The 22,332-nt window shown below is 40.1% G+C and overlaps 1 protein-coding gene and 1 long non-coding RNA gene across 6 annotated transcripts in view; one reads left to right on the top strand and one right to left on the bottom strand.

The window, feature by feature from the left end:
• The window catches only part of LOC309649344, a 979,232-nt gene that overhangs the window by 909,069 nt on the left and 47,831 nt on the right, over positions 1-22,332 (top strand). The window lies entirely within an intron of this gene.
• CMC2 (C-X9-C motif containing 2) overlaps positions 7,166-22,332 on the bottom strand; it is a gene marked incomplete at its 5' end in the record, with an annotated part of 39,191 nt that continues 24,024 nt past the window's right edge. Inside the window, 4 exons of one of the 5 annotated variants that reach the window (XR_014257007.1) lie at positions 7,166-7,552; positions 9,189-9,291; positions 11,110-11,181; positions 22,129-22,302. Coding sequence is in view for 4 of the 5 variants with exons in the window: in XM_082439236.1 (XP_082295362.1) it covers positions 7,466-7,552; positions 11,110-11,181; positions 22,129-22,302 (333 nt within the window). Of the gene's footprint in view, positions 7,553-9,188; positions 9,292-11,109; positions 11,182-15,491; positions 15,652-22,128; positions 22,303-22,332 lie in introns of those variants that run through there. The other 4 variants (XM_082439237.1, XM_082439235.1, XM_082439234.1 and 1 more) reach the window with 4 other exon arrangements.

Consider the following 22,332-nt stretch of genomic DNA (forward strand, 5'->3'; position numbering starts at 1 on the left):
GGCCAAGGACCACATCCTGGGAAACTCCCTTGTCTGGGCCCAGGAGCAGCACAGGGAGGCCGAGTATAAGACAGTGGGGGCTAGACTCTCCTTCAGAGCATCCCTAAACCCAGCTCATGCTCCAGGAGAGTCTACAGAGCATTCAGGGGCTACTCCCTGCTTGTTCTGATGCCTGTTGGGATGCCAAGAGAAGTCTGACACACTCTCCCTAGAAAATATCAACGAATATTTGCATGGCCCTGCATAGTTCAAAAGCAATGCCAGAGTCTCCTTTGATCCACCCAACAACTGGTGAAGCAGCAAACTCCATTTTATAACCGCAAAATTGGGGTTCTATGGCATAAGGAGAGATAACTTGCCAAAGATATGCAAGGAAGCCAAGATTCCAGTGAAAAATTCTGACGCTGAAACTTGCCTTTCACACCACCACCTCCTTCTTCCTTCTTCCCTGAACACACAGAGATATGTCCCAGGCCTTCTTGAGGACACAGGTGGGGGTCTTGCTAATCTCTGTAGCCCGGGTGATATCTAGCAGTGCTCTCCTCAGTTAATCAAATGGTCCTTAAGCCTGGTTTTCACATCTCACTCTCTTCCCCTGGGGAAAGTTGAGAAGACAAATCAAGTCCAAAGGAAAATGAGACAAATATATGGAATTGCACTTCTGAGTGGTCAACTCCAAAAACAGAGGTACAAATTCACTTCAGAGGAGTGAATTCCTTACACTGACACAGGAAGTTATGTATCGCAGTTGAGATGGGGTTATAAAGACAGACAAGAGGCATCTGTCTCCAATAAGGCTGTGTGCTTGAGTTTCTAGTTTTCTAACACATACATACAAGCTAGGATTCCAGGGATACTCACAGTATTCCAAGATCACCACATGGGAAACGTGATCATTTGACCCTCACCACAATTCTATGAGGTAGGTAGTATAACAGTCTCACTTCACAGTTGAAGAAACCGAGGTTCAGAGAATTTAAATTTGCGCTCCAGCACTGCAGCTCAGAGGCGACAGAGCTGGGACTGGAATATAGGTCTGTCTGACTCCGAACTCCTGATCATGGCAGTGTTCTGACTCTCAGCAAAGTCTGAATTAGACATTTTGGATTTATGGGAATTTGTCATGGAAAATAAGGCCCTGGGGGGAAAAAAAGCCTTCAAAATAGTTATGAGTAGGTTTCTGTGTGGGCACATATATATCATATTTTGAACACATTTCTATTCCACTCCTAGCATTTCCACAGTCAACATCTGTCTTTTTTGAAAGGCTGCCCTTTGTCTTCAGCAGAAAAACCCAGAACCCTTCAGAGTCAAAAAATTCAAAATAAATCTTAAGTATTTAGGAAAAAAAGAACCAACAGTACTGACTCCTTTCCTCAGAAAAGTATGTATTTATGACAAATCATATTTCTAGATGAAATTGCTTCTTGACTCTAAACATCTAGGGCTCTTAAAAATTTTTTTTTATTATGGAAATTTTCAAGCATTCATTAAAGAAGAGAGAAAAGTATAATACACCCTTATGAATCTACCATTCAATTTCAACAGTTATACACTCATGGCCAGTCTTGTTTCATCTAATAACCCCACACTCACTTTGTTTGCTGGTATTTTAAAGTAAATCCCACACATCTAATCACTCCCCCTGTGAATAATTCCATAATGCATATTTAACTGAAAAAGACACCTTTTTAAACGTAATCACAATGTCACTATCACACTTAACAAAATTACAGTAATCTCTTAACATCATCTGAAACCCAATCATACTCAAATTTCTCCAACTGTCCCCCAAAATGTTTTTTCAGTTGGCTTGTTCCCATCAGAATCCAAACATGATTCATACATTTGGTTCTTATGTTTCTTAAGTCTCTTAATCTTACACCACTCATAAAAATGCACTCAAAATGGATTAAAACCTTAAACATAAGACCTGAAACTGTAAAGCTCCTAGGGAAAAAAAAATAAGAAAAAAGCTCCTTGGCACTGGTCTTGGCAACAGTTTTTTGCATATGGCACCAAAAGCATAAGCAGCAAAAGCAAAAATAAACAAGTGGGACTATATCGAACTACAAATCTCTGCACAGCAAAAGAAACAATCAACAAAATGAAAAGGCAATCAGAATGGAAAATAAACTTGCAAACCATATATCCGATAAGAAGTTAATATCCACAATACATAAGAAACTCCTACAACTCAAGAGCTAAAAAAACAACCAACTTAAAAATGGGCAAGGGAAATGAATAGGCATTTTTCCAAAGAAGACATATGGATGGCCAACAAGTACCTGAAAAGATGCTCAACATCAGTAATCATCAGAGAAATGCAAATCAAAAAAACCACAGTAAGATATCACCTCACATCTGTAAGAATGGCATCAAAAAGACAGGAGATAATAAGTGTTGGTGAGCATGTGGAGAAAAGGGAGCCCTTGGGCACTGTTGGGATATTGGCAAATATGAATCCTCCATGTAAAGGGCAAACACTCCAGTGAAAAATAGCCAGGTCTAAAGCTCTCTATACTGAATGTTCCACTTTCTCAGTCCTCTACCCTGCAGTGTTGAGTAGAAAGCAAATACCCTGAGAATTTCATAATGGCTTTGCTCCAGAGTTAAGTAAGATTTTGCTGTCATATTCAATATGACAATCTGTCACATTAACACTTTCTCAATATAATATATCACCAACAGGAATGTTCTCAAAAACCTCAATACAAAAGCCATTTCAGGAAAGTGCTTAAAAATGCTTAAAAATTAACTGCAGAAAAAGGACAAAGCCAGAGAAGTAGTGACAAGAGTGGAGGAAAGGGACTTCCCCGGTGGTGCAGTGGTTAAGAATCCACCTGCCAATGCAGGGGACACAGGTTCGAGCCCTGGTCCGGGAAGACCCCACATGCCGCAGAGCAACTAAGGCCATGCGCCACAACTACTGAGCCTGTGCTCTAGAGCCCGCGAGCCAGAACTACAGAGCCCACATACCACAACTACTGAAGCCCACACACCTAGAGCCCGTGCTCTGCAACAAAGAGAAGCCACTGCAATGAGAAGCCCACGCACCGCAATGAAGAGTAGCCCCCGCTCAACACAACCAGAGGAAGCCTGTGTGCAGCAACGAAGACCCAACACAGCCAAAAATAAAAATATAATTAAAAAAAAAAAAAGAGTGGAGAAAGGTTTTTAACTTCAAAGAAGTAGTCATTTTAAGGAAGTAGTTAGATCAGGAATAGTCTAAGTCAAATTTTCATGTGCATACAAATCGCCTGGGCATTTTATTAAAATGCAGATTCTCAGGAATTTCCTGGTGATCCAGTGGTTAGGACTCCACGCTTCCCTGAAGGGGACACGGGTTAGATCCCTGGTCGGGGAACGAAGATCATATCGCTCGGCGAGGCCAAAAAAAAAAAAAAGGATTCTCAGTCGGTAAGTCTAGAATGGGGTCTACGACTCTGCATTTCTAACAAACCTCCCAGGTGACGCTGAAACTGCCGATCCATGGACCAGTTAAGTAGCAAGAGTCCAAACATCGATGAAGACACCTGGAAAAGAACGCTCGCTCCCTAACAACTCCTCTCTTTGCCATGCCCTTCTCATCTCCCCTTTCCTACCAACTCCTTTCACTCTCCACTCACCCTCGAGGAATGAGAAATTATTCCTTTAACTGTTTAAAATACAACCATTCCTAGTGAGCAAGTTAAAATTTTATGCATGGGACATCTGTTTCGGGTAATATGGATGATTAGATCATCTGAACACCTTCCTACTAAAAAGCTATTTTAAAATACTAGAGCACATATTTCAAATGAGTTTTTTAAGGTACAGTTGAGCTCACAATAAAGTAAAGAAAATCCTTGAGGGTTGAAAGCACTGTTAAACCAGAAAGGTACGAGCATCAGGAGATGCTGTGCATCCTGGACCAGTTCCAGTAACCTAGAAATAGGTTTTCATTCACACACTGAAAAAAGATGGAAGACACTGGGTCTGTATGAGGAGTGGTGTAGCAAGTAAGAATACCATATAGTGCCAGGACCACCAAAGGGTACCCCCTCTAAGAAAAGGAAACTAGAAAACATCCACTCACCAGCACAGGGAGACAAGAGTAAAGCCAAGACTCAGCTTGGGCTCTGAGCAGAAAAAAAATTTTCACCTAGAATTCATAACCTTCAGCCTTCCCTCACCAAAACGTGAGCAATTTTCATTACTCAAGTGATCCAGGAATTCCCAACCAGCAAAATTAGCATAAAAGGTGGCTCTGAGTCAGTAATACCTCTGTGGTGCCTAGTAGAGGCAAATACAGTAGAGATACACCCTCAAGTTACACTGTACAAAGTCCAATTAAATAAACCCTGCTAAAGATATGCTAACAATAAAGGAATTAAAAACACACAAGGAAACAATCAACCACGAGGAAAAGACAGCAAACAAACAGAAGTAACGGATATCAAAAACTTCAAATAATAGAACTATTGGACAAAAACTATTAAAAAGGAACCTATCTTTAAAAACAATAAAGAATTGAAAACATATGAAATATCTTTATGAAAATAGAATGGGTAAATTTTGAAAATGTACCAAATAGAACTTCTAGAAAGGGAAAATCAGTCATTGAAATAAAAAACTTGATGGGTTCTTTAAATAAGTGAAGGAGGACTTCCCTGGTGGCTCAGTGGTTAAGAATCCGCCTGTCAATGCAGGGGACATGGGTTCGAGCCCTGGTCCAGGAAGATCCCACATGCCGCGGAGCAACTAAGCCCGTGCGCCACAACTACTGAGCCTGCGCTCTAGAGCCCGCGAGCCACAACTACTGAGCCCGCGTGCCACAACTACTGAGCCCGCGTGCCACAACTACTGAAGCCCGCACGCCTAGAGCCCGTGCTCCGCAACAAGAGAAGCCACCACAATGAGAAGCCCGTGCACCACAACAAAGAGTAGCCCCCGCTCGCCGCAATTAGAGAAAGCCCGCATGCAGCAACGAAGACCCAATGCAGCCAAAAATAAATTAATTAATTAATTAAAAAAAAAAAAGAAGACTGTCTCTCAACTCTCCCTCTCAACTCTCCACTGCCCTTCTCTTCAGAGCCAAGCCTTTTCAAAGGTGCTTAAATCCTCCAGCTCCACCCGGGCTTCCACCCACTTCTCTACACCCCACACCACACCATTCTAAGGTCACACATGACAGAGGAACCAAATCAACGGGTACCTCAGCCCTTACTTTGACCCAGTGAAACTCACTCCTCTGTAACTACCTGGCAATCTGAGGCACACTTCCCTGTGGTTTGCCTCCTACCTCTATGCCTGCTCCTTCTCTGTACACAGGGCTCCTTCTCCTGTCCTGAAATGCGTTAAGACCCACCCAACTGTCAACTACAGATAATTCTGGGGAGTCAAGTAATATAGGGGTATAAAGGGTATCAAATTTTTTCTCTGTAAGACGTAAATTGTTTGAATGTTCCACAAAAAATGAACTTACACAATTTTTTTTAAGTTAAGTGACCCCAAAGTTTCATTCTAGTCTATAAAACACCACTCAGAGTCCACTGTCAACATGGGCCCATGGGGCATTAGCTGCCATCTGCATGCTGCCCTCTCTCAAATCTGCTCTGGTCCCGGTGACTCTAATAAGCGCCAGGTTTGAACACTCAAAAGTCTAAAAGCCATCTCCATCTGGATCTTCCCCACACACTGCAAACTCAACACTTCACCACACCTCTGCTGTACTCCCTCCAGCTCAGGGCAGGGACCATCAGCATGAAAACACAAATCAAAAGCCTGAGACCCCCTGGACTCTTCTTAAACCCTCCACCTAGTCAGTCATGCTGACTCTAGGTCCAAATTCCCCTCAAATCTAGTCCCTCTTCTTGATCCCCAAGCCACTTCTTTAACTCAGGCCCTAATTTCTCATTTATGTTGGGGCAAAAACCAAATTGGTCTCCCTGGGTGTAATCTCCCATCTCTTCCAATTTATCCCCCAAACCATAACCAGAAAAACATTATTAAAATACAAATTGAAACACATCATCCTTCCAACTAAGGCCCCTCCACAAATCCCTAGTCACCATTTCTAATTCCCCAACTGGTTATCATAGCATTGAAGATAAAATTGCAACAGAATTCAAAGCTGTTTGGGATCTTCTTCCACCAGTAGTTCTCATATCCCAGTCAGGCTAAACAACCTTAAGTTCCTGAGACAGTTCCATTTTCACTCTGTTTGCCAAAGGTCACCTTTGCTAAGGAGCATTCTTGGAATGGCTCCTTCCTCCTGAAGGCTGGGCATGGGTGCCCTATGTTTTCCATGACACCTACCTAATCATGGTACTTACTACACTACTGTAATAGTCAACTTGTCAGTTTACTACAAGCTTCTGAAGACAAAATGTCTCACTTCTGTACCTGTACTGCCTGACACTTGGGGGAGGGGGTGGTGGGGAGGGCTGACTGAATAAATATTCATAAATCTCAGTCTTGAAAGGGACCTCAGAATTAATTCTGCTTCTTCCTCCATGCCTTTATCGAATGTCTGTTACCCTGGGTAACCCCCTTGCTAAATGAATGTCCAGCCTCTTGAACACCTCTTGTGATGGGGAAATCACTACCAAACACTGATGCCCAACAAGGCCTCCTGCTGCACATGAAGGCAGAGTTCACTACACAGAGCTCATGGCTCACAGTCTGCTGACACCTTATCCAACAGGAAGTTCAAGGCCCTGCTGTGGCCATGGCTGGAAGCTGGCTTCCAGACTGTCACAGGTCTCAGAAACACCCAGCAAAAGGAACACTGGCAGGATGGCTGCTAGAAATGAGTCTGGGAAGAAGGGCCCTGTGCCCAGCAAAGAGGAGGCACGCGGGCCTAAGGCTGATGCCCAGGAGACAACTGGCACCCAGGGTGGGCACCTTCAACCAAACGGAGAAGCTAAGTCTGCTCAGACTTAAATCCTAGCCAGACACAATGTTATCAATGCTAAACATTTAACCTTTTGGAAAAGAGCTCTTTAAAAACAATAAAGTTGGAAGATTTTCATAGAGTTAACACAGCTGGGATTTCCCCAAACTCTGTCTGCCCTAGCCGTGCTTTCAACGTTTAGGCTCCAGAACTGCCACACTGCAAAAAGAGAAGTCTAACGGCACCATTTTGCCCTAATTCCAAGAAAGTCTAAGAGAACAGAGAAAATATGATTAGAATCAATGATTTTATTGAGGGAGATAAGTTACTCAAATGTCAACAGGCCGTAGGCAAAGGGAACAAACACGTTAGAAGTCTCAGGTGCGCTGGAAGAGGAGAGAGAGTTCTAACAGCTCTGCCCAACCAACATTCCGGATCCAGGGCTTCCATACTTCTCCAAGGCTCGATTTCTCATGGGTCACTTTCCATTCAAAGGATTCTGGAGACCAAATGCAACGGGATTCCTTCAGCTACCACCCAAGAGTCTTTGGGTCTTCTCTCAGCCAAGGCATCCAGTGAAAATATGATCTATTTTTCAGATTCCTCTGGAGGATTAAAAAGTCTCTTTCGCATTGCGTTGCCACGCTCCCTGCTCTTGTTCCTCTTTTCCATGTACTGGAAAATAAAAGGAAGCGGGGGGAGAAAAGAGACAATAGATTATGTCACCATTTACATACGTTAGATATTTAGATATATTTGCAAAATAAAAATAACGTTTTTACTGACAAAACTTCTACACGGCTCTTATTTCACTGAATCTGAGATTGGAAACAGTGACCTTAGAGGCCATCTAGTAAAATTTCATTCAATACAGTACAGCAGCTAACTCCTAATGGTGCAGAAATATTTGCTGAGTTAATTTCCTCCCAAAACGTGAATTCAATAAATATTTAGGACGGATGAGTCCTGTCCCTGTTCTCCAGAAGCTCACAATCTAGCGTGTCATCTAACCTCTACTTGAACACTTCTAATCAGGAGGCTCCCCACCCCGAGAGGCAGCCCGTTCAACTGTTGGACACTTCTTGTTCCAGAGCTTCTCATGTTGAACCAATAAGTGTTTCCCTGTAAATTCTCCTACTTCCCTCTATTTCTCCTTGCCTGCTACAATCTTCCAAATATCTGATTACAGGTAACCCACTATCTCTTTTACAGGCTGAACGCTGCTGGTTTCTACAACTGTTCCACAGAACATAGCTTCTGCCTTCTAAAGGCTTATCTGTAAAGTACCTTTTATACAACACTTTAATACGAATAACCCCTTATAAAAAAATACCACACCAGAATTAAATACTCTAGTGCTCTAAACAAAGTCCGGCAGATATGGACTACAGTGGGCCTACTAGTTCTTATGACCGAGACACATCATATTTGTATAAATATTGCCAAAAGAGAAACTGGCTCTTAGTAACCATATTATCCTAATGGGTCATATGGAAACTTATAGTCAGCTGAACTTCCTAGGATTTTTTCATCATGAATAGTCATCAAACTCAATTCTCCCCAAATCCTATGTTTCTGTAATCGGTTGGATCTAAATGTAGTTTTCACCTTGGAGGATTTTAGCCTAGTATTCTGATCTGGCCAGCAGGTTATAACTAACAGGAAACCCAGAGCCTGGCACTGAGAAAAAATACTTGTTTAAAGCAGAGAAACTTGAATGTAAGTGGTTTCATACGTGTATATTTACATGTTTATAATATATACACAAATAAAGACATAATTTAAAGGTGCAAGAGGGGTTCTCAGGCAGAGTGAAAAAAAACGAAAAGCAAATTCAAGTTGAAAAAACTGAGTATATGTGAATAATTGGACATCAAAATCTTTCAGCTGTCAGAGATATGGAAAGAAGCCACAGAAACAAAAGACAAGTGACAGAGCACTAACCAGGGACTCTGGCTGCCTCCCCTGAGTCCTGAGATTAACACCTTTGAGTTACTTCATCTTCTGGGCCAGTAAGCTCAAATGTAAGGAGTTGGGCTAGATAATCTTTAAGAAGTTTTCTAGGTCTAAAGTTTTGACTGAAGAGTTCTAACATATCTTCTGGAATAGTAGCAGTTTTCGAACTTTTTTTTTCCTCATCAAAGGGCCATTTCAAATAACAGATGAAACACCAGGTTCCTTTAACCAAAACATTCCTTTTATCCGTCATACATTAATTTTCTTCATAAGACTGTCAGGGGGAGAGGGGAAGGGCGTTTCATTACTTTAAAAGGTTAAAAAAAAAAAAACGTTGTAGAACATGGAGGGATACCTGCTCTGAGAAAAATATTTGATATCCCTCTTTAATCATATGAAGCCTCCAACAATCAGGTTCAAAGGAGGGTCTTATGGGTAAGTCTTCAGAAGACAATACTCTGTAGCAGGCCAATAGAATAAGTCATAAAGCAAATTAAAACAGAGTCTATATTAAAATATATGTTACGGTATCTCCAAAGGGAGTCAACATGGCCCCTGAATAAAAGAAGAAAAAAGAAGGATAACTATGGTGTTACTCACAAAATGCCACCAAACAACACAGATAGCATGGAAGGTCAATTAGCCAAAAATCAAACCAAACCAAACAAGTAAGAGAGACAAAAGAGGATGCTGCAGAAGTAGTATTAGCGATTATTTCAATAAAAAGAACAAAAGCAGCAACACAGCAGCAAAGAGAGGATCAGAAAGAACTGGCCGGACCTTTTTTCTAGTTAAAAGCTTCAAAGAATGAAGTACTTAAATGACACATGAAGGAAATGGTAGGAGGAGAGCACTAGAAGCAGTAAATGGGAAACTGGGAAGCATTAAAAGCAGAGAGGAAATAAATGAGCACAGGTTCGGAGAACTGAAGGATGAAAGAACAGACAGAAAAACATCTATAAATCAGGTAATGAAGCAATATAAAAACTACATAGAGGACTTAGAAAGTAGTCAAGGAGAAAACCTGAAATTTATACGAAAACAAACTCAGACAAAATAAGAAAAATATCTACACATTCTTCTACCAAATAGGGAAAAAAAAATTTCATATGAGGATCTAATCACCAAACCAATGGCAAAATCACTGAACTGTAAGGACAAAAAAAAAATCTAAACTTAGGAAAAAAGCTACCTTATACAACTGAAAGCATGTAAGAAACAAACAGCTATACCAAATAAAACAGTATGGGTTTTATTTTTCCATAATCTTATTGAAACAGGAACACAGCCCTAGGTTTAGTTTCCATATAAACTACCATTTACATATGATGAAAAAACTCTTTTCAAAAATCAGTTTAAAACACTTATACCCATTTGTTCACACAAAGAAAATTATTAGAACTCCAGGAAGTTTTTCAAACAGGAAAGATGCTGTAAAGGGATTCCAGGAAGGCGGAGGTGGTGGGGGGGAGAGCCCCAAAGTGGAAAACACAAAAAATGATTCATAGATGCTGAATGGCTTCAAATATCATATCTAATACCTTTCAATATGAGGCTTATAGGGGAAAAACAGTTCAAAAGTACAGAAAACGCAAATTGGAGGGCAGATTTTTAGTAGTTATATATTTTTAAAGGTTCTGGACCTAAAATATCTGATGAACAAAACAGAAATGGAATTAAATTTCTTTTCAAAGATTTAAAATGCACTCTGTTCAGTTTGCAGTACCTGCAAAAAGACAATAAACTTTGGCTATTTGCCCAAGTCCAAGTCATAGCCTAAAACTGTATTCAGGAAACAAGTCTTTCCAAACAAGTCACACTAGATCCCTATGGGTTGTACATACTATAATTATAAAGAAATGCAAAATTTTAAAGCTGGAAAGAGCCTAAGTCTAGCCTCCTCATGTTATACAAGGAAATTGAGGCCCAAGGAGTTTTAGTTACCTGCTATAGCTAAACACTGACTGACAAGTCTTTCTGCTGAACAGATTCAATGTCCTAAACCTTAAAAATTCATCCAAAGGAGTTACAGTGACTATTATAAGATAGTTGTTTTCATTTATGTACATGCAAAAAAAAATCAGCAATGTCCCAAAATTGTCCCCAGAAGACACTTTCATTTCTCCTCTTGGTTTTAGGGGAAGACATACATATAAAGTCAATCGGTGTTATACAAAAATTTGCAAAAAACTTAATAATGGCAGTAATATATAATATTGTTCCAAGATGTTCTTTTCTATAGTTCAACCATTTCCATCCTTTAACATTTTCCTTACCTCGTTCTTCAAGCATTTTCTCATCTCCCGATCAAGATCATTGCAATGACCAAAAAATTTCAGAATGCTGTGCTAAAAGGAAGAAAAGGCGTAAAATATTTCATCCCATATGCTAAGGTCTCTGGCACACAGAATTGAAACACTTATTCCTACAGAAATGGGTTTAATGGGTCACTTTGTCAATAAGCAAACAGTTAATAGTTAAGCAAATAGTTAAGTCACAAGTATAAAATATACAAATAAACAGGCTTATCCTGGCATTCCTACAAAAGAGGAATAAATGCTCTATAGGTAGAAATGAAAAATAAAAAGACTTTTCTTTGATAAAAGAGAAGACTATTAACCTGCCAAAACCTCACAGTGACCGAGTGAAAAGCATTTTATTACCTAATACCCTTTCTTTAAGGGCATGTTATCCATCCTCTATTATAGAGTGATGTCAAAGGGCAGTGTAGCCATATTGACACGACCAGTAACCTCCTTCATGAGCAAACACTCCTGTCCCATAGAAGAGTTACTTATGGAAAGCTTGGTGCCAAAGCCATTTTCTCATTTGCCTCCATTCAAATGTCATCAAAATAAATTAGAAACACATAACACTATTATTAGATGGCCTGTAGGGGCCCCATAAACAAGCCACTAATTCACAATATCAGAAAATCAATGTCTGAATTCAAAGTCTGTTTTGTTTGAAAAGCAAAAATAAAAATCTTCTAGTGGTTTCAAGTCCTGTGACTATTATCATGGCAAAAAGTATATATGCTCCAAAGCAGATAAAGACTGATATCAAGAACCTGAATTTTAGTAGGGCCATAATTAGTGTGTTTGCATGTCACGATTTTTATGCGTAGGTCGGACAGCATGGTGATCTCCTATAATGACATGCCATAAATGCTTAACTTGTAACAATAAGCACATCTTTTCCTTTTCTTTCTAATTAAGGCTTTCATGGAAACCAGACAACACATAATTAGTAATAGTCATGCTACTTCTTTTTTCCCTGTTTCTTCACCACTTTAAATGTACTTTTCTGGTCCACATTGAATAAATGGTCAGAGTTTTTCTGGCAAGCATTTAAGATCTCCTACTGATTACCTAATTACCTTTTCAGGATAAATATTTCCTGTGTATAAACTACCTCCTTGACAACAAACAGGGACAATGCTTTTTCACACACCTTCTGGCCAAACAGAAATACCAGAAAGGGTTAAACTTTTAGAATGTAAGGCAGTATTTCATAGTTTAGTTTATATTTATTCCAATCATCCCATACACATACATCTTATTTTAAAAATTCAAGACAAAAACTAATTTATATTTTCACTTCCACCTCAACATTAGCCCAAAAGAGAATTATACTCTTGTAACATTATGTGAAAAACAAACCCAAAATGCCCCAGTGGAGTTGGTAAAAGAAATGCCCATGGACTGCACTTCTCTTGTATACACGTGCATAAGCCTCCAATGCCTGGTGTCTGTTTCTAGAGAACAAACTGGTAGAGCAACTGATTGAATAAGTGAATCAATCAGTCAGTGTCCGGAAGACAGTGTCCCAGGCACTAGGGACACAACAGTGAGCAAGGTGGACCTGGGCCCTACTCTCATAGCTCAGAGAAAAATCATGAAGTGATCGCTTTAAAGCAGTGGTTCTCAAAGTGTAGTCCCCAGGGCTACCCAAGACCTTTCCAGGGGAAGGTAAAATCTATCTTCCTAATAATTGAAGATCTTATTTGCTTTGCTCACTTTCATTCTCTCACAAGGGTACAGTGGATTTTTCCAGAGGCTACATGAAGTGTAATATCACCACAGATTGAGTGCAGAGACAGATATGAGAACCAACTGTATTCTATTAAACCAAACATTAAAGAGAACTGCAAAAATGCAAAAGCAATGTCACTCTTTCCACCGTTTTTTGGGAGTTTTTTTGGTTTTTTTTGTTTTTTAATTTATTTTTGGCTGTGTTGGGTCTTTGTTTCTGTGCGAGGGTTTTCTCTAGCTGCGGCAAGCAGGGGCCACTCTTCATCGCGGTGCGCGGGCCTCTCACTATCGCGGCCTCTCTTGGTGCAGAGCACAGGCTCCAGACGCACAGGCTCAGTAGTTGTGGCTCACGGGCCTAGTTGCTCTGCGGCATGTGGGATCTTCCCAGACCAGGGCTCGAACCCGTGTCCCCTGCATTAACAGGCAGATTCTCAACCACTGCGCCACCAGGGAAGCCCTCCATCATTTTTTTGTTTTGGAAAATAAGGTCTTTTTTATGAAAAATAACTATTAACATGTAATGGGTTTATTATTACAGTTTTTAAATAAATTAGTATTTTTCAATTTCTGTTTTAATTTCTAATTCACTAAATATTGGTAGATATAGTCCACATAAACAAAAGTTCTTTGGGGTTGTCAATAACTTTTAAGAGTGTGAAGGAGTCCTGAGACCAAAAAGTGTAAGAGTAACTGCCATAACGTAAGAAATCTATTATGTACAGTATTACTGGAGTACAGAGAATCCGGGCCAGGAAAGAAAAGGAAGAGGAAATGACAAATTAACCAGAATAAAGCCTGGAGGATGATAAAACCTGATCAAGCAAATGAGAAGTTGAGACAGTGAGGAAGGCTCTAAGTTAAGCATAGGAAAAAAGCAAGTAAAAAGGCTTAGAAGACAAAAACATGCTCCAGTACAACTGCAGACAAGAACACGCAGGAAGGATGAGGGGCGCAGCGGGGGGCGGGGGGGGGGGCATGTAGTCAAGCCCAAGAGTAAGTAGGGGCCAGTACATTAAGGCCTCGAAACACAAAGAAATTTTAGAGTTTATTCTACAGGCAAAGGGAGCCATTAAGGGGAACAGTGATTAAACTTACGTCTGAGAGAGCACTCCAGATGCAGCATGGAAAGTGAATTGGGACAGAAAAGAGGACAAAACAGTCATGGGACCAGGTGGCCCCAGTAAGATAATGTTGGAATCAACTGGTGTTAAGAACAGACATATAAATCAGTGGAACAGACTAGAGAGCCCAGAAGTAGACCCATTCACATATGGTCAGCTGATTTTTGACAAAGGCACCAAGGTAATTTAGTGGGGAAAGGACAGTCTCTTCAACAAATGGTGCTGGAATAACTGGGTATCCGCAGGGAGAGAAATAAACCTTGACTCAAACCTCACACCATACACAAAAATTAACTTGAGACGGACCTAAATTTTAAAAGCTAAAACTATAAAACTTCTAGAAGAAAAAATAGGAGAAAATCTTTGTGACCAGGAAATATACAAAGATCCTTAGAACACAAAAAACATAAACAATAAAAGAAAAAACTGGTAAATTAGACTTCATCAAACTTACAAACGGCTCTTTGTAACACATCTTTAAGAAAATAAAAAAGGATGCCACAGACTGGGAGAAAATATTCATAATACACTTATGAGACATAGGACTTGTATGCCAAATGATAAAAAGAATTCTTACAACTCAATAACAAGACAAAACAACCCAATTTTAAAATATGGGCGAAAGACGTTATATGAATGGCCAATAAGTACATGAAAAGATGCTTAAAGTCATCAGCCCCCAGGGAAACACAATTTAAAACCAATGGCTAAAGTTAAAAAGACTTACAATATCAATTCTTATTAGTTATCTATTTTATACATATTAGTGAATATATGTCAATCCCACAGTATCAATTCTTAATCTAGATGTATGGCAGAAATAGTTTGCCGAAAAGTATATTGTCATCAACAACATTCTTTGAACCAGTATAAATACCTGACCTCACAGGTCATCGGCATTCCTTACTACCTTACTTTTAGTCTTAAAATTTTACTCGTTTAAATAATACTATTATTGGAATCTGATATATCTACAGTTTATGAATAACATGAAGGAAATAATGCATCATGCAAAGTTAAAGAAAAACACAAATGCTCCTTATAACTGTCTCATACATCAAATACATGAAAAAAACTAAATATTTGACATTGGGAAAAATATCAGATTAATTTAACGCATTCCAAAAATGGGCTTATTTTCTATTTTGGTTTTAACCATGGAATTTTATTTCCATTCCACTAACAACTAAGTAAACCTGTCAAATTAGGCCAGTCATAATTTAAATCTAGTTAACAAATAATTATAAAAAATGTTTCAAATTCCTTTAAACACAGAACTGTAGAAGTCAAGGAACAAGGAACAGGGATTCTAATTACTATATATCATTTCAGAAGCTCCCTAATAAACTACCATGCTTGATTTCTACTTATCATAAAGGGAAGTGGTTTCTAAAAAAAATCACAAGCATCAACTGCTAATCTTTACTAAGCTAAGACCCATAACTAAGACATTATCATTTCCTTCCATTAATGGAGATAACGTTTTACATCGGTGTGCTGTACCTAGGTTTCATTTTTGCTTTATGGTCATTTTTCTGAACTCTTACATTTTTGTGACATTCCTTAAGCAAGTTAATCAAGACGTTGCATTCTTCAGTATGCAAGTGTGGAGATAAGTCAGGATGCATCTTTAGGAGAAGGAGATGGAGCACAGCAGAGCAACCTGTGGATACAAGAGTGTCTTGAATATGTGTGACTGTACTTGTTAATGCGACCTAAAACTATTTTCAGTAAGAACCTGCAGTGACCTTTATCAGAAAAGAATGCTGACCTTAGGCAAATTATTAAACTTGAGCCTCAGCTTCCTTATCCAATGACTTAACAGATTTGGCAGGTTATCAGGAGTGTTTAGAGAACATGCAGGTTCGGAAAAGAGCGGACTCCTCAAAAGACCCAATCCTGGAAACAGGTGCTCAAGCAGAAGCAGCTTGCCTATATTAATAAGCCTGACTTCAGTTACTCTTCCCACATTCCTGAAATTGATTACAACTCATTTTGTTCAGATGAAATTCTACCAATGAAGAGAACTGGCCTATTAATCCTTTTTAAATGTGTAAGGGTTAAAGGGCCATTAGTCAGTCTCACATCAGTGTGAATTAATGTAGACTGCTTTCTTCCTAACTAACATCTGGCTGAGAAAATCTAACTAAACCATGAAGAGAAACAAGAAGCAGATGTGGAAATTTTTTTCTCAAATTTAGCATATATACTCATAAAATGCAATTATTACAATGAAATCAAGAAGCTAAAATCCCTGAAATTAAGTTTAATTGTTTCATTTCACAAAGAAAATTAGCAGCCAAGGTCTAAGATAAAACATCATTTTCAGGTGTTTGCTATATTTATGCAGCACTATTCACCTATTCTTTTCTTAAACCTATTCTTTTTAACTCAGAAAAGATTACTACACATCCACCAGAATAGCTATAATCACAAAATCAGACAATACCAAGCACCGGTTAGGATGTGGAGGAAAGGGACCTTACTCATTGCAACTGGGAATGCTAAATAGTACAGACACTTTGGAAAACAATTTGGCAGTTTCTTAAGAAATTAAACACAAACCTAACATATGACCTGGAAACTGCACTCCTAAGACCACACCCAAGAGAAATGAAAACATATATCCCCACAAAGACTTATATGTGAATGTTCATAGCATTATTCATAATAGTCAATAGTGGAATCAATCCAAATGTCTAATAATCAAGTAATGGATAAACAAATCGCTATATCTATACAATGGGGTACTACTACCTAGCAATTAAAAAGAATGAACTTATACATGTGCCAACATGGAGGAACCTCAAAAGCACTAAATTAAATGAAATAAGCCATATTCAAAAGACTGTAATGTATGATTCCATTTATATGCAATGTCTAAAAAAGGCAAATTTGTAGAGACAAAAAGCTGATCAATGCCTAGGCCCAAAGGTGAGAGTGGAGATTAATTTGCAAATGGCACAAAGAAAACTTTGGGGGACAAAAATATTCTAAAACAGGATTGTGGTAATGGCTGCACAACTGTTGAAGCTTACTAAAATCACTGAATTCACTTAGAGTGAGCAAATTCTATGGTATGTAAATTATACCTTAATAAAGCTGTTAAAAAATGTTCCAAGAAATTCAAACTGCCCACCAACCTCCCACTCCCAACAAATAAAATCCTTAAAAATGACTAAACAAATAATTGCAGAGAATTATAATATACCTACTATTTCAGATTTCAAGTTATAAAAATATCAGATCACTGTTCCACTGAGTAACTACTAAACACACACACACACACACACACACACACACACACACACACACCCCACACACCTAAAGATCACAAATCAGGCCGCTGTGCCAAGTAAGTATTTGAGTATTTGAAATGGAAACTGGAAATGCAGCCAAGTTCAAGTTCTGTCTGCCTGCCACCGATGACTTGATGACTTGATTAAGTCTTTACAAAGATATAAAAATTTTGCCTCAGAAAAATGAGGTCTCATACAGTCCAGCAATTTAAGTCATCTAATACTATACCAGTATTATATACCTACACTTATGTATATATTAGTTATCCTGCTTCTGCCTTGCTTATTTTTTCTGAAGGGAGATGTACACTGGTTTAGTCACCTAGAAAATGCCGTTAACATTTTATTTTGTAAATATATTTGACAAAATATTTTTGCATATTTCTATCAACCAGCCCTCAAATGTGTGCTTTTACAGTTCAGAAACAAGCTTCTGATGTACTGACATGCCCTCTCTCATTGGTAAGGTAAAACTTAAGAACACACTTGGCTGCTGAGATTAAATATACACATGCACCTTGTATATAAGCGTAAATGTATATCATGATACATATTTTTCCTCCCTCCACAAAAGTTTACTTCAAATACGTACGCTACTGTAGACCCAGCCATGGTGCCAATAAAACGTCTTCCTGTCTACATACTTATCCTAGATTGTGTCAAACAAGAAAATGGTTTCATATAGTTTCCTTTTCCTATTCTTCTTGGTGAAAGCTGTGACTTAACCTAAAGCTCTAAACACTTACCTTATCCCTTATCTAACAAATTCCTTGCTTTATCAATCATTCCCCTCTTGCCTCCACCCTATCTTTTTAGTTAGATATTCTCTTCTTCTCCTTTCTATCTACCAGCTTTGGTTAACTGTTGGTGTACATGCAGATGCACTGCTGGACTCTTGGGTGTAATATACAAAACATAACTCTAAAACAATGGCATTGTTCTTAGAGCACATTTAAATGAGTGCTGACACCTTCCAGTAGTCATCTTTAAAAGCTTATTCTAGTAACACTATTGTAACTCAAAGTAACGTTTTATGAACTGAATAAAAGCTAAATATATATTGCATATGCTTATTTTTAAAATTTCGTCAAAGTCATAAGAATATATCCACATTATTAGAGTAGAAAATAATTTCTTGAACACTTAACACATGCAGGCACAAGTCTTATAATCCTCCCAATAACCGGAGGAAGTAGGTACCTTTTTAAGTTCAGCTGAACCATAAGAAATAGCTTTTTTGTAGGTCAAAATACGCATTACTCATATTTTCATAGCAAAACTAAGCCCCGGGTCACACAGGAAGTGACAGAGTTACTACCCAACGTAATCTCCCACCGTGACAGATTTTTCCCGCATTCAAAATAGGAAAGACATGCCTTCCCAGCAGTTTGTGACTGAAATAAATTCAGATAGAAAAAAACTATTTCCCAAAGAACCTCTGGTTAGCTACAACTTCAACAGGGACTAATTCTAGGCCTAGGTTCAAAGAAGTCAATGTAATATTATCCTGTATTATTAGAAATAGAGGATCTGTCTACATCAAGAAAAAGAAAAGTATTGTGTTTGTCCTGATCAGCCATGTCCAGAACACTGACAATTTGAGTACCCCCAGGGGGAATGCTCAGGATGGAGATGGCTCTGACACTAGGTTTAAACAGGAAGCCACTCATGAAATTGGGAATATTTACTAACTTAGGGAAACCCACAACAGAGTAGACAGATAGAAAGAACAGCCTGGTTAAGTACGACAAGTAATGGATTTGAAGGGAGAAGATGTGGGTCTGAAGGCAAAGGCTGTGGACACAGCTATTCACAAGTTATATCACTTTGGCTAACTTAATCTGAGACCTAAGTCTCTTCTTCCATAAAATGGAATTAGCTCTTGACCTATATCATGAGGTTTTGTTTTTGTTTTTTTTTTAATTTTTTAAAGTTTTATTTATTTATTTTTTGGCTGCACTGGGTCTTCGTTGCTGCGCGGGCTTTCTCTAGTGTGCAGGCTTCTCACTGCGGTGGCTTCTCTTGTTGCAGAGCACGGGCTCTAGATGCGTGGGCTTCAGTAGTTATGGCTGGCGGGCTCCAGAGCACAGGCTCAGTAGTTGTGGTGCACGGGCTTAGTTGCTCCGCGGCATGTGGGACCAGGGCTTCCCGGACCAGGGCTTGAACCCATGTCCCCTGCATTGGCAGGCGGATTTCTAACCACTGCACCACCAGGGAAGTCCCTATCATGAGGTATAAAATAACATATGTGAGAGTATCTGAAATAGTGAAGAGTGAGTGCGACAAAGGTAAAGTATTATTAGTATATCTGAAATGCCCTGTCACCTGATAGGAAAGACTGAACTGAACTGACTCTGAGATGTGTCCGAGAACAGGACTGGAAACCAAAGTGTGGAAGGTACAGAGGCAGTTGTCATCTTCCTGGAGCTGTCCAACAGTGAAACAGGCTGCTGTGTGAACTTCTCATTTATCTGTCCTAACGTGCCCAAGAGACTGGCTAAGTTTAATAATTAAGGATGTTACAGAGTATATCCTTACGTTTCTTCTCAAATCTAAGTTCACAATTAAATTTAAGCCATTTCCAAAAATAAAATTTGCACTCAAGGGATAAACGCTTGTTACTACTGATAACACAGAAAACAATCTCAAAAGGCAGCACCAAGGTAATTACGAACATCAGCCGCACTATTGAAGCAAAGGTAAAGGGAACGTTCATTGGTGACAAGACTTTGTGTATGGGTATTTGCAGTGAGAAAGAGAGGGATAAATTCCATTCAAACTGTCAGTACTTAAACACAAAACTTCAGTCCCACTTTTACACTGGCATTTAGAAACCATCAGAACGGTTTACTTGTCACAGCTACAACTCTTCCTTCCCCATGCCAATCCCATCCACTTCCTCAGGTATGCACACATTGATACCACAACAGTCCACTTAAACTCCTAAAAATGTCCATCTGTGACAATTTGATATTTTGATAACTGGCTAATAGGCCCCTGCAAAGCAACTGTAACTTTTACTTGGGGGTAAGCTGGGAGGGTTAAAGCAGTAGGGTGCCCTCACTAAAGATATAAAAACTATAGTCTTATTTTATTCACTGCTTCACCTTATTCTACCGAGACCCTGAGGTAAAATTTTTCAACGCATATTCTATGATAGGCAGAAGATTTCAACCACCAGGTGGCACAATTTTCGAAAATAAAACAACCGAGAGTAAGAAATACATTAACTAGTGAAGAAAAGGGAGGAAGCATTCTAATAACACACTTCAGCAGATCTATGATCACAAGGGGGAAACCCTATATTTTAATGCCACTTAGGTTTTCTTTAGAAAGATTTTGCTATTGTGTGGCCCCACCAGAAAGAAATTTATACTACAGTTATAATTTCTAATGTCATTTTAAAACAAGGCCAGAAAAGCTCTTGTTCAGAGTCTGAAAAATCTGTTCTCCAGGAAAAATGATAAAATAATACTTAATGATTTCTAAAAGATATTTTTTTAAAGTCTAATTTCAGAAAGCACCGGAATCAGTTAAATGAGTGTTTCTCTACTTCAAACTGCACCACATTCAGCAGAGGTAGCAGACACAGCAGGGGACTACCTACCTACCCTACCCACTTTTACTTATCACAGCTGCAAAGTCACCAAATCTAAACAGATGCTTTTGAGTAAGTGACAAGTGCTCCCAGAGCACACACCATGCCCCACTGCTACTGAGAGCCACCCACATGATTTCTTAAGGAATGGGCCCAGGTGCAGCTTTCCCTGAACTAATATTTATCAGCACTTACTTGGTGCTGAGCGCTCTGTCAGATCACATGAATTTCAGAGGAAAAAAAATTAGTCCATGAACGTCAACGAACACACAGGCTAGTGAGGGAAGGGACATTCTCCTAAATGCACAGAGTAAATGCTCAATAAATGTCTGCTGAACGTTTAATGTAGGATTACCATGGATTTGAGAATTGATTCAGACCTCGACATAGTGTTTTTTAAAAAGGTGGGAAATGAGGGTCACTTTAAATCAACCAAACAACTGCAGAAGCCTGTGTGGATAGAACAGGAGACACAAGGGGTGTCACAACAGAATTCCTCTGCCAGCGCAAACTTCTTTTACGCATGTAAGTCTTCAAATGAAGGCTTCCAGAACTCGGATTTACTGAAGACTCTTCATAAACCACTTAGTGTGAAACGACAAGCTCAGTAATCTTGAAACCCAATAAACGAGATTTGAACGTCACTTTCCTTGAAAAGCGTACTGAGAGTGATCTTACTGGATTATCGCATCGCAAGACGGATTGGTGGGAACTTTCTCTGAAGCTAAGATGCGCCCTAACAGGCTCTCACCTACCACAAGCAAATCCTAAACGCCTGGATACCCAGTAACAGTAATAATCCCACAACGTACTGGGCGCTCACCGCGTCCCACACAGTGTTCAGAGCTTCCCTTCCCACAACCGAGGCGCTGGGTTATACCCATTTCACAGGCGAGGAAGCTCGGGGTGAGGAGGAGCTCGCCCCAGGTCACAGACTCGAGAGCGGCGGCGGGGGCGATTCCCGCAGAGTGAAAAGTCTACACCGAAGCCGGCTCTCAACTACCAGCGCGCGTCCCAGAGAATGCCCGAGGGCGGGGAGCTCAGGACGACTCCAACGCCCCGGCAACACCCAGCGCAGTGGTCCCAACCCCCCAGGCGGGCGCGAAGTCCCGGCAGGATGGCACACAGCAGGGCGCGCGAGTTGGGGACCTGAGGGGGGACAGGTGAGTGTCCCGCGGCCTCCCCTCACATCTCAGCCACGAAGACAGCGCTCCTCGGAACGGCCCGGACCCCCGAGACTCACCCGACTGGCGGCCACACCCGGAGAGCGGAAGCGGTATTCACCGGCGAAGACGCTGCACCCAAAAGCCGGCGGCCAGGGCGCCGGAGCCGGGACAGCTCCGGATGGCGAAGGTTCCGCGCCCTCCACGCCTGACCCCGCTCGGCCAACCCCCACCGTTCGCCGCCCGATGCGCATGCGCCATCCGGCCTGGACAGGCCCATTTTC

The sequence above is a fragment of the Balaenoptera physalus genome, assembly GCF_965194825.1.
Source record: "Balaenoptera physalus genome assembly, chromosome: 19".
NCBI classification, from domain to species: Eukaryota; Metazoa; Chordata; class Mammalia; order Artiodactyla; family Balaenopteridae; genus Balaenoptera; species Balaenoptera physalus.